The 16,491-nt window shown below is 39.0% G+C and overlaps 1 protein-coding gene across 2 annotated transcripts in view; it reads left to right on the top strand.

Annotated features, from left to right (window-relative positions):
- eprs1 (glutamyl-prolyl-tRNA synthetase 1) overlaps positions 1–16,389 on the top strand; it is a 31,623-nt gene extending 15,234 nt beyond the window's left edge. For both annotated transcript variants that reach the window (XM_079833243.1, XM_079833242.1), the window contains 22 exons: positions 240–350; positions 493–629; positions 1,493–1,700; positions 2,445–2,557; positions 2,709–2,826; positions 2,918–3,310; positions 4,168–4,404; positions 4,739–4,972; positions 5,581–5,811; positions 5,901–6,175; positions 7,377–7,428; positions 7,529–7,738; positions 8,342–8,414; positions 8,507–8,586; positions 8,673–8,774; positions 8,890–9,045; positions 10,006–10,203; positions 10,282–10,455; positions 10,989–11,149; positions 11,256–11,334; positions 11,414–11,478; positions 15,967–16,389. In XM_079833243.1, coding sequence (XP_079689369.1) covers positions 240–350; positions 493–629; positions 1,493–1,700; positions 2,445–2,557; positions 2,709–2,826; positions 2,918–3,310; positions 4,168–4,404; positions 4,739–4,972; positions 5,581–5,811; positions 5,901–6,175; positions 7,377–7,428; positions 7,529–7,738; positions 8,342–8,414; positions 8,507–8,586; positions 8,673–8,774; positions 8,890–9,045; positions 10,006–10,203; positions 10,282–10,455; positions 10,989–11,149; positions 11,256–11,334; positions 11,414–11,478; positions 15,967–16,117 — 3,558 coding nt within the window. In that variant the 3' untranslated portion in view covers positions 16,118–16,389. The remainder of the gene's footprint in view (positions 1–239; positions 351–492; positions 630–1,492; positions 1,701–2,444; positions 2,558–2,708; positions 2,827–2,917; positions 3,311–4,167; positions 4,405–4,738; positions 4,973–5,580; positions 5,812–5,900; positions 6,176–7,376; positions 7,429–7,528; positions 7,739–8,341; positions 8,415–8,506; positions 8,587–8,672; positions 8,775–8,889; positions 9,046–10,005; positions 10,204–10,281; positions 10,456–10,988; positions 11,150–11,255; positions 11,335–11,413; positions 11,479–15,966) is intronic.
- Positions 16,390–16,491: the final 102 nt, after the last annotated feature.

Below are 16,491 nucleotides of genomic sequence, written 5' to 3' on the forward strand. Positions count from 1 at the left end.
GAAATCTAAAGGCTCCAAGCTGTTTTAGGCAGTGATTATTATGCACTTTGTGGCTATTACAGTCTGTTTGGTACAATGTTTGGCTTCCCCTGCTCTTCATATCACTCTTCTCTATCTGTCCTTGTTCATCCTGTTTCATTAGTCGATCTGTCCACCATTCAGAGCAATTTGAGGGCAAAAAAGCTTTGTACCCATCTAAAGAATCATTTGTTCCCCTCTCTCTCGCCCTCCCTGTATAGGTCATTGACCCAATAGCCCCAAGATACACTGCCCTACTAAGCTCACAGGTTGTGCCAGTCTTCGTTTCTGAAGCCAAGGAGGAAATGAAAGAGGTTGCCAAGCATCCCAAGGTAATAAAATCTGCACGCACCCCTTGTCAGTACCATAAAAAATATTTCCATCAATTCATATGTATGTAATGTATAAAGAGAGACATGTTTATAAAGTGGGCCCTGTCATTTGAGTCACATCCTATTTTGTGGGGATTTGCAGAATGCAGATGTAGGAACGAAGCAGGTGTGGTACGGGCCAAAGGTCTTTATCGAGGGTGGTGACGCAGAAACTTTCACAGAGGGCGAGATTGTGACCTTCATCAACTGGGGAAACATCATCATCACCAAAATCCACAGGTAAAACTAAAAAAAAAAAAAAAAAAGTCTCCTTTCTTTGTGTCAGAGTTCTGCACGGGTCCAATTTTGTAAATTCGCACCCGCCCGTACCCGTAGTGCTTAAAACCGCATCCGACTGGTTTTCCGACAGTAGCACTAATTAAAATCTGCACCCGGATTTAAAACATTTTCTTAGATTTTAATTAGTCAGTTGGTCACAAGAAAAAAATCTCCAATGAAAGTTCCGAAGTCGCACAGTGCGTGATGGACAGATTATTAGCACGACTGGTACATGTGGTAATTATGTCGGTCAGGAAATCCAAACATTTGCTTATTATTCATCAACCTAAAACATGGCTTATCATTTGAAACATGCAAGTAATAGCCTAAAGTTAGGCACTTTACATGGCCGCTCGCTCTGATAATATTAACCTAGATAAATATGCGCTTTTATGTGCATATCCTAGTGTTTGTGTGGAATGTGGAAGCTAAATTAGTACCGTGACATGTTTAACGTGCATGTCTATTTATAAGCGCACCACTATATTGAAATGACGACGAGTCGACTTCATCTTTGCAGCTGACACTGGAACAGAAAACAGTAGTTTATTAAAAGATTATTAAAATATTCAGAGTCTCCATTCTGTTTTTTTGTTGACACATTCATAATCACTACTTTTGCCAGTGAGCTGCGGCAAGTTTTATGTGTGCGCTTGAGCGCTTCGTTTATATTTTAAAGGCTCATTATTATGGTTTAGTATTTCACAGGCATGTAGAACTACAAGTATACAAGTCATGTTACACAGGTCTATAATATTTTTTCTCTATACATGCGCATTTACATGTAGATGTACTGCTGATGTCATCTTTCTTGGTGCTTGCAGGGATAGCAGTGGAGCGATCTCGTCTCTAGATGGTCGTCTGAACCTGGAGAACACCGATTATAAAAAGACCACTAAGATCACCTGGCTCGCGGAATCCAGCCGTGCCCCCCTCCTGCCCGCTGTCTGCGTCAACTACCAACACCTCATTACCAAACCAGTCTTGGGCAAAGATGATGATTTCAAGGATTACATCAACAAGAACAGCAAGGTGTGGTACTCAAGTCTGTTGGGGTGTTATCTGTGTTTCTATGGTTACATTTGTGCCACAGTTGAGCAGTTTTTTTGGTTGTGTGAACAGCAAAACCAAAAATAAGTCAGTCTCATGCCTCCAGTTCTGTTGTAGGCTACTTTTATTTGTGGAAATAAAACGGACATAAATCTCTTGAATTCTGACCTAACCGTTCCATCGTATTGCAAAAAGCCATTTGTATTATTCTAATTGTGTGTTTGTCAAATGCTATGCTTTATTTACATACAATATATGGCACTACATGAGGTATTACACAAAAACGTGCAAAAATACACTACCATTCAGAAGTTATGCTCACCATTTATTTGAGCAACAATTTAGTCAAAACAGTAAGATTATTCCTGTGATAGCATAGCTGAATTTTCGGCATCATTACTCCAGTTTTCAGTGTCACATGATCCTTCAGAAATCATTCTAAAATGCTGATTTTGTTCACAGAAAACATTTCTTATCAATGTTGGAAAAAAGTTGTGCTTAATAGTTTTGTAGAAACCATAGGCTTTTTTCACTATTTTATTTAATAGTTCAAAAGAGCAGCATTTATTTGAAATGCATTTTTGTAGCATTATAAATGTCTTTACTGTCACTTTTGATCAATTGAATGTGTCCTTGATGAATAAAAGTATTACAATCTTTAAAAAGACTTAAACTGTATATACTGTTTAAATGCTTGTGTATTAAAATATATATTTTTGTTTCCAGATAGAGGAGAAGATGATAGGAGACCCTTGCCTGAAGGACTTGAAGAAAGGAGACCTCATACAGCTGCAGAGACGGGGTTTCTATATCTGTGATCAGCCTTATGAGCCAATCAGGTTGCACCTTTAATCTGTTTAACACAGTCTAATGAATCTGTTGTAACTATGAACATTTGAATATATTTTGTAACTATGAACATTTGAATATATTTTGTATGTTTTTATGCTCCGTTTGTAATTCTGTACTTAATTTGATATATTTGTTTAGCCCCCACAGCTGCAAGGAGAGTCCCTGTGTTCTGCTCTATATCCCAGACGGACACACAAAAGAGATGCCCACTGCTGGCTCCAAGGACAAGAGCAAGAGCCAGACAGCTGCTAAACCTGTGAGCACAGAATTGGATCCATCCATTTGTTTTCCTAACAAGTCAAACATTTAAGAAAATGATCACACTCTTCATATTTTTCCTCCTACAGGTGAAGGCTGAGTCTGCTCCTCCGAGCAAAGCCAAGGTGGCTCCTGTCTCCAGCCCTGCGCCATCATCATCATCAGGAGACGCTTCATCCCTATTCTCCAGCATTGTGGCTCAGGGAGACCAGGTCAGGCAGCTCAAGACAGACAAGGCACCTAAAGAGCAAGTGGACGCCGCTGTAAAGCAGCTCATGGCCTTGAAGTCTGAGTTTAAACAACTGACCGGACAGGAGTACAAACCTGGTATGGCCCCACCTACTTCCACCCCAGCACTGAAGAGCTCTGCCCCCGCTCCTGCCTCAGGAAGTCCAAGCCCTGCCTCCACCGGTTGTCCGTTCACTCGTGTCGCTGAGCAGGGCGAGTTGGTCCGAAAACTGAAGACTGAAAAAGCACCCAAGGTCTGTTTTAGTTGCTGTTGCAGGATTTAGTGAGCTGCCTACCTAGCCTGCCATCTACCATTTAGTTGCTTATAAGGGTCTGCTTCATTTAGGGTGCAATCTTAAGATGCGGTCACATTCACAAAACTTTGACAAATTTGACCAGGCCAAAAAGTCCATTGTTAAAGCCCCCATGAAATCAAAATGGACAAATCTTGTTTTTTCTGGAATATTGCATTATTTATTATAAAGGGTTTATCCATGTACCCTCGTCATCTTTAATCAAAATGACTTCCCCTTAGCTTGCAACGACATATCTTCTGTTTTTGTGTTTTTTGGTGCAAGAGTGGGACAACTGAGTCACTCACATGATATCATAGCAATAGTAAACAATGATCAAACTATCGAATTAATTCACGATGGACAAAATGTAAATTTTTGTGACAAAATGTCAATGTACAATTTTTTTCTTATTCGTTTCACTTAGTCTTTTCTTTCCTATTATGACGTATATCTATCTCAACTTCTGTTTCATGCTGACTTTAACAGTCTATTGTCATACAGAACTCGCTTTCAAATAAAGCCTATTTCTCTTGGTCAACGTGGCAATTTCGCATTACCAACACGCGTGAAATGTTCTCCGCCCTCACGTCCTTATTGCCCAAATTCCTATTGAAATTTCCTATTGGATTTCACCAATGTTATTTTGCAGAGCAGCAATAAATGTGCCGCTTTACAAGGTAGCTAGGTAAGGCAGCTCACAAGGTTTTAGATCAGACATCATGTTTAGACCTCTCTATAACTGAACCATCTTTTGATTTTTGGGGGGTTGTTTATTTTGGGGTTTCATTGTTGACCACGTCATCTTCATTTTACAGGAGCAAGTAGATGCTGCAGTAAAACAGCTCTTGGCTCTCAAAGCCGAGTTCAAACAGCTCACTGGTCAAGACTACAAACCAGGCATGGTTCCTTCCACATCATCTCCTCCACAGCCCGCCCCTTCATCTCCTCCACAGCCCGCCCCTTCATCTGACTCTTCTCCTGCTGCCATATACGAGCATGTGTCTGCACAGGGTGAGGTTGTCAGAAAGCTCAAAGCCGGGAAAGCGCCAAAGGTGAGAGGCTAGTTACATCTTTCCATAGATTATGATGTAATTAATATTTCCTTCAGGATTTAGTTTTTGCACAGGGGCCCCCCTAAATGGTACTCAATGCTTTTTTTTCTCCGAACATTTTGCTTCTTTAGCTAGCCACTGAAATAGTATTACAAAAACATTGCAAATAATTGCTTTATATTTTATATAATTATTATTATTAAATATAAATAATAATTACATTTATTATATAATTATTTATTATTATGTACATTTAGTTCGTTTAATTTTTTTATGGCGATTTCAGGAAACGTGTTTAATTTGTAATTTTTAAATGTAAAACTTCCCTCCTTAGGACCAGGTTGATGCAGCTGTGAAGCAGCTTTTGGCTCTGAAGGCAGAATATAAGCAGGTGACGGGGCAGGACTACAAACCTGGAGTTCCCCCCGCTGGTGCTTCTCCATCAACTCCAGCTCAGCCTGCCGCCACCACCACCACCTCCTCTGACAGCTCTCCTAAGTCTATTTACGACCGTATTACTCAACAAGGAGACCTTGTGAGGAACCTGAAAACAGACAAGGCACCCAAGGTTTTTGACTCCTCTCAGTTTTGGTCATAGTTTTTAAATATCTAATTTTTAAATGATTCTAAGCAGTATTCAACAATTGTTCATATTTTCAGACGGATCTCATGAAATAGCGTATGTATGACACGCCAATTCGCTATGCCATTTTGGCGTGCTATCAAGACGCATAATCGCTTTTTAGCGTGTTTATCAACGCCGTTTCATTCTATCCCCCTACACTGCTCCTACCCCTAAACCTACCCATCACACACACATACACACACACACACACACACACACACACACACACACACACTGCCCCTGCCCCCTAAACCTACCCATCACAAGAAACATTCTGCATTTTTACATTTTCAAAAAAGCATAATTTAGTATGTTTATAAATCCATTTACATTCACGCGGAACCACACGGCGTTGACATACACGCGGAATCACAGGGCGTACACATACACGCGGAGATGATGTTCGTTTCGGCATACACATACACGTGGAATCACACGGCGTAGACATGCACGCGGATAGCTCAAAATGCGTACAGATAACACGCCATTTGGCTTTAGAAAGTGGCGTGTATGTTTACGCAAAGTCATGATGTCATGTTGATATTTTACAGGATCAGTTAGATGCCGCTGTGAAGCTTTTGCTGAGTCTTAAAGCTGAGTACAAGCAGCAAACTGGACAGGAATACAAACCAGGCGTGCCTCCTTCCTCTGGTCCTGCCCCTGCACAGTCTAGTCCCGCCCCACCTCAATCCAGCTCCTCCCCTCAGGCTCAAGCACTGTTTGCAGACATAGCCCAGCAGGGTGAGCAAGTGAGACGGCTTAAATCAGAGAAGGCTCCTAAGGTTTGTTTGAATTTGTTTAAAAATTTAATATTTATTAAACTTGTTTGCAAGTGATTTTATAGGGCTATTGTAATTTTTTTTTTTTAAAGGATCAACTTGATAAAGCTGTGAAGACTCTGCTTGAGCTGAAGGGTCAGTATAAAGCCCTCACTGGGGAGGAGTACAAGCCTGTGACTACCCCAGGAGGATTGGGGAACACTGGGGGAGAAGACAAGAGCCGCAAGGAGCGGGAGAACAAATCTGAAAAGCAGGGAGGAGGAGGAGGAGGACGTAAGCAGCAGAAGGGAGGAGAGAAACCTCAACAAGGTCAAGACTCTGGAGCAGGTGGAGCAGGAGATGGCCAAGGGTCAAAGAAACAGACACGGTGAGAGGCAAAATTGCAAAATATTCCGTACAGTGTCAAATGCCCTGTATTTTTTTATTTATTTAAGACATGGTTAACTACTTAAATGGAGGCCTGAGAAAGTTCTGCAGATGTTTTAGTACTGCCACAACTGGTTTTGTCCTCCAAGACTAAACCCAGAATACAGTCTCTTTTGTCTGAATGTCTTTTTTCAGACTGTAAGCTGTGTTCAGGGACACTTCACTAAAATATGTTCAGTTATGTATTAAAGGGTTAGTTCACCCAAAAATGAAAATTCTGTCATTAATTACTCACCCTCATGTCGTTGGACACCCGTAAGACCTCCGTTCATATTCGGAACACAAATGAAGATATTTTAGTTGAAAGCTGATGGCTGAGAAAGGCTTCACACAGGCCTCCATTGGCATTCAGTACATTGACACTTCCAAGATCCATGAAAGGCACTTAAAACGTCGTTACAAAGTCTATCTCACCACAGTGGCTCTACAATAATCATACAATGCGATGACAATAGTTTTTGTGCGCAAAAAAAAATCAAAATAACACCTTTATCCAACTTGTTCTCGACTTCCGTGTAGGCCTCCACGACGCATGCGCGAGAATATGACGCAGATCCGGCGTTCGGACATATGACCCAGAAGCGATTTGTTTACGAGCAGAGGAAGACGCGCGTGTCTAAGCTGTTGGATTCTACATTGATCGTGCTTTAGGTCTCGGCGTAGTGCTCAAAATGGGGCTTAAGTGTGTATTTCATCGATTCCCGAACACCGGCGCTACGTCATATTCTCGCGCATGCGTCGTGGAGGCGCACACGGAAGACAAGAACAAGTTGGATAAAGGTGTTATTTTGATTTTATTTTGCGCACAAAAACTATTGTCGTCGCATTGTATGATTATTGTAGAGCCACTGTGGTGAGATAGACTTTGTAACGACGTTTTAAGTGCCTTTCATGGATCTTGGAAGTGTCAATGTACTGAATGCCAATGGAGGCCTGTGTGAAGCCTTTCTCAGCCATCAGCTTTCAACTAAAATATCTTCATTTGTGTTCCGAATATGAACGGAGGTCTTACGGGTGTCCAACGACATGAGGGTGAGTAATTAATGACAGAATTTTCATTTTTGGGTGAACTAACCCTTTAAGGAAATGTTGCATTTGCAAGCAGGATCTATAGATTCACTTATTTTGTTTCTCAAATGTAGGCTGGGACTGGAGGCGAAGAAAGAGGAAAACTTGGCTGATTGGTACTCACAGGTACACTGTGATCACATGATTTTGTAAACTGTAGAAGAGCTATCTTTACAAAGTTCTTTTTATTCAGTTGTTTAAAAATGATCGTATTTGCTGTTTTTAGGTGATTACTAAGGCAGAGATGATTGAGTACTATGACGTCAGCGGCTGTTACGTGTTGAGGCCCTGGTCTTACGCTATCTGGGAAGCCATCAAAGAATTCTTTGACCGGGAGATCAAGAAGCTGGGTGTGGAGAACTGCTACTTCCCCATGTTTGTCTCTCAAGCTGCACTTGAGAAGGAGAAAAGCCACATTGCAGATTTCGCTCCAGAGGTGAGGAGCTGGAAAGCATGAAAGAATAGAAGTTTAGGGTCAGGAAGATAAAAAAAAAAAAAAAGAAATTAATACTTTTATTCAGCAAGAAGGCATTAAATAGTTCTAAAGTCACCGTAAGGACATTTATAATGGTAATGTATCACTTTTTCCACAAAAAAATTAAGCACAACCCTTTTCATCATTGAAGATAATAAGACATTTTACTTGATAATTAAGTCAGCATATTAAAAAAAAGTTATTTTAAATGATTTTCTTTTAAATTGTGTTTTTAATCAAATAAGTGATTTTTTTATTGTAAGAAGAAATTTTACTGTTAATGATTTCTGAAGGATCATGTGACACTGAAGACTGGAGTACTGGCTGCTGAAAATTTAGCTTAAATTAAATAAATTACATTTTTAAAATATATTAAAATAGAAAAATATGTATTTTAAATGGTTTTAATCAAATAAGGGCATTGTTTTATATTATAATAATGGACAATAACAAGATCATGTTATGGTGGATCATATTTGGGCCATATCTGTGTGTGAATAAGAGATGCATATGGTATGAATAGCCCCTCAAAGATTTGTGCTTTTTATCTGCAAATGTCTTTAGGTTGCTTGGGTGACAAGATCAGGAAAGACAGAGCTGGCGGAGCCTATTGCTGTGCGTCCCACTAGTGAGACAGGTGAGCAATTGCAGCTGTATCTGAAATAGATTGAATTCTTGTCTTTTTATTATATTTTTTAATAAATTCACATTCTTCTTACATTGATGCAGTGATGTATCCCGCCTATGCCAAATGGGTCCAGTCACACAGAGACCTGCCAATCAAACTCAACCAGTGGTGTAATGTCGTGGTCAGTTCAGCCTCAGTCGTACACTTTTACAAACAAGTCTAAATTAAAGCCCTGTGTATTCATTCAGTATTCATTGCTGTTCTCAGCGTTGGGAGTTTAAACACCCCCAGCCCTTCCTGAGGACCAGAGAGTTTCTGTGGCAGGAGGGACACACAGCGTTTGCCACCAAAGAGGAAGCTGTAGAGGAGGTTGGTTAGATGTGATCAGTCACACCTCACTCGCAACTAAATATTTACATGCTGATCCTGAAATAATTGTACCATGTATCTGACCCTCCCACTCTTTTAACCATCATGCGTGCAGGTGTTGCAGATTCTGGACCTGTATGCTCGGGTGTACGAGGAGCTGATGGCCATCCCTGTGGTCAAGGGCAGGAAAACAGAGAAGGAGAAATTTGCTGGAGGAGACTACACGACCACTGTGGAGGCTTACATCTCAGCAAGTGGCAGAGCAATTCAGGTAAGCCTTAGGTTTGCAAAACCTCGAGGTATTCTTAAGGCACCAAAATACTGCGAATTCAGCAAAGCTGAAGAACAGGCCAAAACAAAGTTCATTTCGGGAGTTCTAAATAGCTGGCCAAGCTTATCAACATCGCTATGATCAGATGCTTTCTTTACTACTGTTTTCTCACCGCTGTCATATTTATTCTCTTGATGTATGGTTTGTTAGGACAATATTTTGCCGAGATACAAAAGGGTGCAAAAAAAATGTTTTTTAAGTTGTCCAAATTAAGTCCTTAGCAATGCATATTATTACTAATAATACTTTTTTTTAAATATATATTTACGGTAGGAAATTTTACAAAATATCTTCATGGAACATGATCTTTACTTAATATCCTAATGATTTTTGGCATAAAAGAAAAATTTATAATTTTGACCCATACAATTTTATTGTTGGCTGTTGCCACAAATATACCCATGTGACTTATAACTGGTTTTGTGGTACAGGTTCACATTTGAGCATGCAATGGCATCTTGAAAACACACGCGAGACGCTGCTAACCACGCAAGATATCCAACTGCTGCATGTTTATGTAAAAAAAAAATTGAAGAGCCCAGTGTGATGGTGCAGAAAGTAACATTTTTTTATTGTATCAAATTGTTATATCTCATCTCATATATATTTTTTTTGTTTGTTTGTTTGTTTCATTGTGACAATTTCAAAATTGTTTGTCTAAAGAATCTTTTTTCCACTCCCAACTCTATGTTTAGTAGTAGTGCTTGCCAAAGGCAACAATCACTATTACGTTATATATTGGTTAGGGATGTGAAATGTGTTAAAAGCATTCCAAACACCTTAGCAATGCCCTGGAGAACATCCGCAGCACACTAACATTCAGAAAATATACCTGCAGGGTGTGTAAAAGAAGTATTGTTGTACTGCAGTAAGATCTGAAACACCTTATCGCTCTCTCAGGGTGCCACATCCCATCACCTGGGCCAGAACTTCTCCAGGATGTTTGAGATTGTTTTTGAGGACCCTAAGAGACCAGGCGAGAAGCAGCTGGCCTACCAGAACTCATGGGGAATCACCACTCGGACCATCGGAGTCCTGACGATGGTTCATGGAGACAACATGGGCCTGGTGCTGCCACCTAGAGTAGCATGTCTACAGGTGTGCTGGAGATACATCTATTCTTCTTGTTTATAATGGATCATAGCATTGTATGCAAACTTACACTCCGATTTGCAGGTCGTCATCATTCCTTGTGGCATCACAGCCACTCTGCCAGAAGCAGAGAAAGACCTTCTGTTGGCCCAGTGCTCCAAGTATCTTTCCAGACTACAGGAGGTCAATATCAGAGTCAAGGCCGACCTGCGTGATAACTACTCACCTGGCTGGAAGTTCAATCATTGGGAGCTGAAGGTATGGATGTTCTCCATCTCAGCATAATCACACCAATTTGGGCTACTTGATCATGGCAAAAATCATAATCATTCAATCAGTATTGTAATCATGATTATAATTTTCTGGAAATAAGCTGATATCAAAATTTTGGATGCGAGTGAAATTTCACAATTCTTGATACCAATTTCAATTGCAGACGGTACAGTCTTCGCTGTATTAATTAAATATGCAAAGATTTTTATTAAAGGGATAGTTCACCCAAAACTGAAAATTACTCCATAATGTACTCGGCCTCAAGCCATCCTAAAAAATATCCTGGCTCTTCCAAACATAAAAATGGCAGCCCAAAATTTGAAGCTTTTAGTTTTAAAATGTAGTTTTTCATTAAACTAAAAATTGTTTTTCATACTGCTCAATACAGTGCAAAGTTTCTGAAGTTTTTGCAATGATACCGATTACACAAATTTTTTTATCACGATTATGGTGATTAACTTCGATTATTCGCACCGCCCTAGCACCACACACACTGACTTCCTGTTTTCTGAATGCAGGGTGTGCCCATAAGGTTTGAGGTTGGGCCAAAGGACTTAAAACAGGGCCAGTTTGTAGCAGTAAGAAGAGACACGGGACAGAAAGTCATCGTGCCAGAGGCAGACGCAGAGAAAAGAATCCCAATCATTCTGGAAGAGATCCAGAACAATCTCTTTAAACGGTACAAACAAACTCCTGCTTTCTAGTTTTTCGCCTAGTATCACTACATTTGAGATTTGCCATTTCCATCAGAGGCAGAATGATTCACTATTTTGAACTTGTCACAGGGCCTCTGATGATTTGAACAAACACATGGTTGTGGCAGATACGATGGAACAATTCCAGAAAGATCTGGACCAGGGAAGGGTAAGTAAACTGTGTGGATCTTTGCTCTTCGAATACCATTTATTTTCGAAATGGGCCTAATTTATGTCATTTCTCACAGATTGTACAGATTCCGTTCTGTGGAGGCATTGAGTGTGAGGACTGGATTAAGAAGACAACAGCCAAGTAAGAGACTAATCTATGCTTTTGGGTTGTTTTCCTAGATAACCATTGTTTAGTTACCTACTGGGTTTTTTTTTTTTTTTTTTTTTTTTTTTTTACATTTCAATGCCCAAAAAAAAACAATTATGCAATGGAATTTTTTTCCTATAATAGAAAGGCAGCTATATATTTCAGTGTTTACTGCATGCAGAATAATTAGGAACGTTGATTTTCTGATCATATTTTTTCCAGGCACATTTTACCATTTCCAAGCTACATTAATCTTAATTACAAATATTAATTTGATATTTAATCATGTATAATTGTTCATGAAGGCTGGAAAAGAAAAACGCCTTGTATTCAGGTGTGCAGAATTATTAGGCACGTTTTCTTTTACAAATAAAATGAGCCAAAAAAGAGATTTAACTTAGACTGAAAAGTCAAAAATTATTAAATGCCCATGAGAAGGATGCAATACTAGAAATTGCAGCTAAGGCATGACAGTTGAACAGTGAAATGCTCATTGGGTCAGCAGGGTCAGACAAAAACCGGTGGTGAAGAAAAGGCACATGTTAAGTGCAAAAGAATTAAGGTGAAGAATTAAGTGTGAAACCATCAGGAACCCCAGGTAGGCGTCAGGATCTCAGAGAGTTAGGTAAAAAATCCACACAAACAATGACCCCCACTTAATAAGAATCTGAAGTGTTGTGAAAACATAAGAATCTGGCAGTAACGTTTGGGAGGTCATTTTTAGTCCATTTTTCAGAGATGGACTAAAAATGAACTCCCAAAACTTGCTGCCAGATTCTGGGAATACAAGGTGTTTTTAATTTCCAGCCTTCATGAACAATTATATATCACTTATAAATGATTAAACACCAAATTAATAGTAGTTATTAAGATTGTGGCTTGGAATTGGTAAAATGTGCATGGGAAAAAAATATGATCAGAAAATCAACGTGCCTAATAATTCTGCACGCAGTGTATAAAGCCCCAACAATATTATGTGATATGGAGACCCTTTTCCTTAATAAGTCTTAAATCAAGGGGCTGGTTGCATAAACTAGTCTCAATTTTCTTTAAGACCATCTTTTGATACCAAACCGTAAGATTCATTGCCCTTTGACCAACTGCTAGTTTATGCAACCAAGGCCATCAAAGTCTTACATATCTTAAATTGTGCAAGAAAAGTCTTAATTGTCATTTCAAGGTCTTAAATATAGGAATAGCAGTAATGTGATTTTAAACTTCAAAAAGCGATGTAATGAAATGAATGTAAGAGCTGCACATTTCAAAGTAAAAACATGATTGTGATTAGGCCTGTCGCGATTGGTCGATACAATCAACTGCGTCGACGCTGTTAATTAGTCGACGTCAATATTTTTAGTCGACTGGGTAAGTTGGGTACGATATGAAATTGTATTAGTACCGGTACTTTGACAGCACTCTAACAAGAGCAGTATTTCTTAATCTGCGTCGATGTGTGACAGCAGGAGTGAGGACGTTTGTGAGAGCTCTGCTTCCACCGTTCACTAAACAATGGAAGCAGAACAGTCAAATATATACGCGTAGCTCAGGAAAAAGAAAGCAACAGAAAAGTACAGCGCGGCCGGGCTCCGACCTGAAGCGTGCGCAGCCGCCTTTTCACTCAGACAGATCGCGACGCCAGTTTCGCGGATTATTGGGTTTGAATGGTATAAAATATGGAAAAATGCACGTCCAGGTGAGTATTTGGGTAAACGCAGTCAGATATGTCAGAGTTGAAGGAGAAATCGGGTGTTACAATGAATTGGGTCCATGCAGCTCTTAGGGCGCTTTCACACCTACCTTGTTTGGTCCGGATTTTTGGACTTTTCAATTTGGTCCGAATCAAAATTACAGATGTGAAACCTCAAACCGGACGAAATTTGGTCCGACGAAAAGAGGTAGTCTCGGTCCAGATCAAACTGAACAAAGGTTCGGTTTGTTTCTAGTGTTAAAGTTTTTTCTGTATGGTTCGTACTTTCAGACCATTTACAGGAAGTTCCTTTTTATGTTTAAATATTATGTTATTTTTAAATTTCATCTAGGCTACATTGATTATGAAAAGTGAAAAAACGCGCAATATGTCAGAAGAAAATATTTTGAAAGAAATTTTGTATGATTTTGCTTAGAAAGCCTTTCTTTAATGTGAATTCCGTTTTGTATAAATTGTATCTTAATTTTAATCAACGTTTAATCAGATAATTGCCTGGATTTAATAAATAAGAAGCAAATAATCTATAGCAGACAATAATCGCGGGAGCGATCACCTGCTTTGTACATGAACTGGAGCGAGTCTCAAATAAACCGAAGCTCAGCAGGCTACTCGTCTCACAAACATGAGAAATATGTGTAGCCTATATAAAACTTGAAATGTCCACTTTTAAACGTAACGAAAAGAAAATGGTCAAGCAATGCGCACTGACAAGAGTGAATGAACGGACGCATATCGTTGCCACTATTGAACAAAGATGCTGACGTCAGATGCACGTCCATTTACAAACCAATCAATGTCAAGATGCAGCCCACATAGATGATGACGAGTGGATGCAAGTGTGTCATGTAAAGTTCTTTAGTGCGATCGCATAATTGCATTTGAAACCAAACCAAAACCTTGGTGCGGACTTTCAGGTGTGAAAACGCCCTTAAAGGGCCGGACCTAATATTCTGTGTGAATCAGGGCAGGGCAGGGCAGGAACATGCTGGCCAAGTGAGTTTTTAGGGTTTTTTAACCCTAAAACAATGATAAAACAATGAACAGGAAGTTCTGTCATATTATTCAATTACTTTTACAGTTTTTTTGCCATGGTATCGATTCAGTATTGGTATTGAGGTATTTTAGTCTGGTATCGTATCGAAGTCATAACTTTTGTATCGTGACAACACTATTCTATATAAAAAGTATTTGCTGACATTCTCTTTTTTTTGTTATGTTGGTTTACAAATTTGTACCTTACTTTAGTTTTAAATTTTGTCAAGGGCTTGTTTACATTTATAATTTTTTTATAGTACACTAGCCTACTGAAGGCCAACGTTACAAGTTAAATTAAATGTTTTTAATAAAATTTTTGAAAATTATTGCGATTAAATTAGTCGATAGATTAATCGATAAATTAGTCTTTAGTGACAGCCCTAATTGTGATATTGACTTTGTGTTTGCCATGTGAATAGCCCTGATGCTAACATGGCGTTAATACAAACTTTAATAAATTAATCAACAAAGTAAAAGCGTGCGCTGTTGCACGTTCTACTGGCTTTCAGAGGAATGCCAAGCAATTTATCATCTACAGTTGATGAATTATGTCTGTTTACTTTATGACGTTTATATAATAACGGTCAACAAATGTTTGCAGGTTTTTATGCTCGCTGTTATTAATTTATTTGTTTATTTCTGAAAGTCTCTGGCTGTCAATCAACTAAATTGTAGGAAACTGTAGTATCATTCTGCTATAGTGTTGCAGTTTTTCTCAGTTGCTTTGGTACATTTCTCAAATCATCCTCGACATTTGCAAAACAGCAAGTGCATTTCTCAAAACAATTCGTACAAATAGCAAAACACCATGGATTACCTGCAAAAGCCAGTCTCTTGCTCAAAATCCTTTGTTCATCTCTCAAAAGTAAATATCTGTGTCAATGAACATGTCAGTGCCATCAGAATGACAAGTCCTTGTGTCATTGTGTACGGATAAGACAGTCAAATTGCTTAGTCATATTGTCAATATAACTGTACTCTGGAGGGATGTTTTGATGTAAATATGGCTAAAATTTTGATGACAATTATTGTAAATTGTAGGTTACACCTTAGTGTATGTGGGAGTTTGAATGCAAGAGACTGGACAAGATTCACATTTATGCTTTTACTGTTTGTACTGTAATTTGTTGACAGACCATGTCATTGCGATACAGAGAGAAAAAGACAGCACTGCATAGCACAAAGAAAAAAACCCCCAGAAAAATAAAAGTAGAAATGTGAACGTCTAACGGAAATTTATAGAAATATGCTTGACATTTTATGACAACTTGTTCAACCATTTTGCAAGTAAAGACTTATGCTATGAACTAATGGCTAAATGTTGTGGGGGGTGAGACTATTCAACAGAGACCCATTATAATACATTTTAATCAACATGACATAAGCAACTGATAATGTAGGAAACAGCAGAGAATTGTACATAATCATTTGCATGGATGTACACAAGCATTTGCAACTTGTTCAAAGAAATGAGAAACTGCTTTTTTGATGTGCACAAGTGACAATGATGTGAAGATTGAACGGGTAGCTTTGAGAATTTAAATTCTGATCTGAGAAATGTACCAAAGGGACTGAGGAAAAACTGTAAAAAGTGATCCATTACAGGTGTTAATACATTTATTTTTTCCCCTGTTTAAACACCTGTGGCCTTGAACACTAAAATATATTTATAGATTCAGAGAGGAAAGACGAGCTAGATGTGGGGTACCCGTAACACAATTTTTTTCCTTTATCTTCAGGGATCAAGACCTGGAGCCTGGTGCACCTTCAATGGGAGCCAAGAGTCTGTGTATCCCCTTCAAGCCCCTGAAGACACTGCAGGCCGGTCAGATGTGTGTCAGTGGCAAAGAGCCTGCTCAGCACTACACGTTGTTCGGTCGCAGTTACTGAAACCGTCTGTCATCCCAAAATAGTGACTCCCCTTGTCATCGAATGCATTTGTAGGATAATTAAAACATCTGTCACCATCTCTAACTATTGCTTTTTACTATATTTTAGAGGAACTCTCTATTTTTCTGGTCACAGGTTTACTGGCTGACAAGCAAAGAGTTTTAGTTTGAGATTCTGTTCCATGCGACCACACTAAACCTTCGCACATCTTTCCTAAATAAATGTCTGACTATTAGAAACTAAACATCTGTAATAAAGGGATTCTTAATTTCTATCGTTTTTGTGTTCTTGTGACTGTTGTGGTATTTTTACATGTGGATCAGAGATTAAGGTGTTTTCTTAAATGATTATGTAACTGTTTCGAAGCTTCAAAG

This window comes from Gobio gobio, assembly GCF_949357685.1.
Source record: "Gobio gobio genome assembly, chromosome: 13".
Lineage (NCBI taxonomy): Eukaryota > Metazoa > Chordata > Actinopteri > Cypriniformes > Gobionidae > Gobio > Gobio gobio.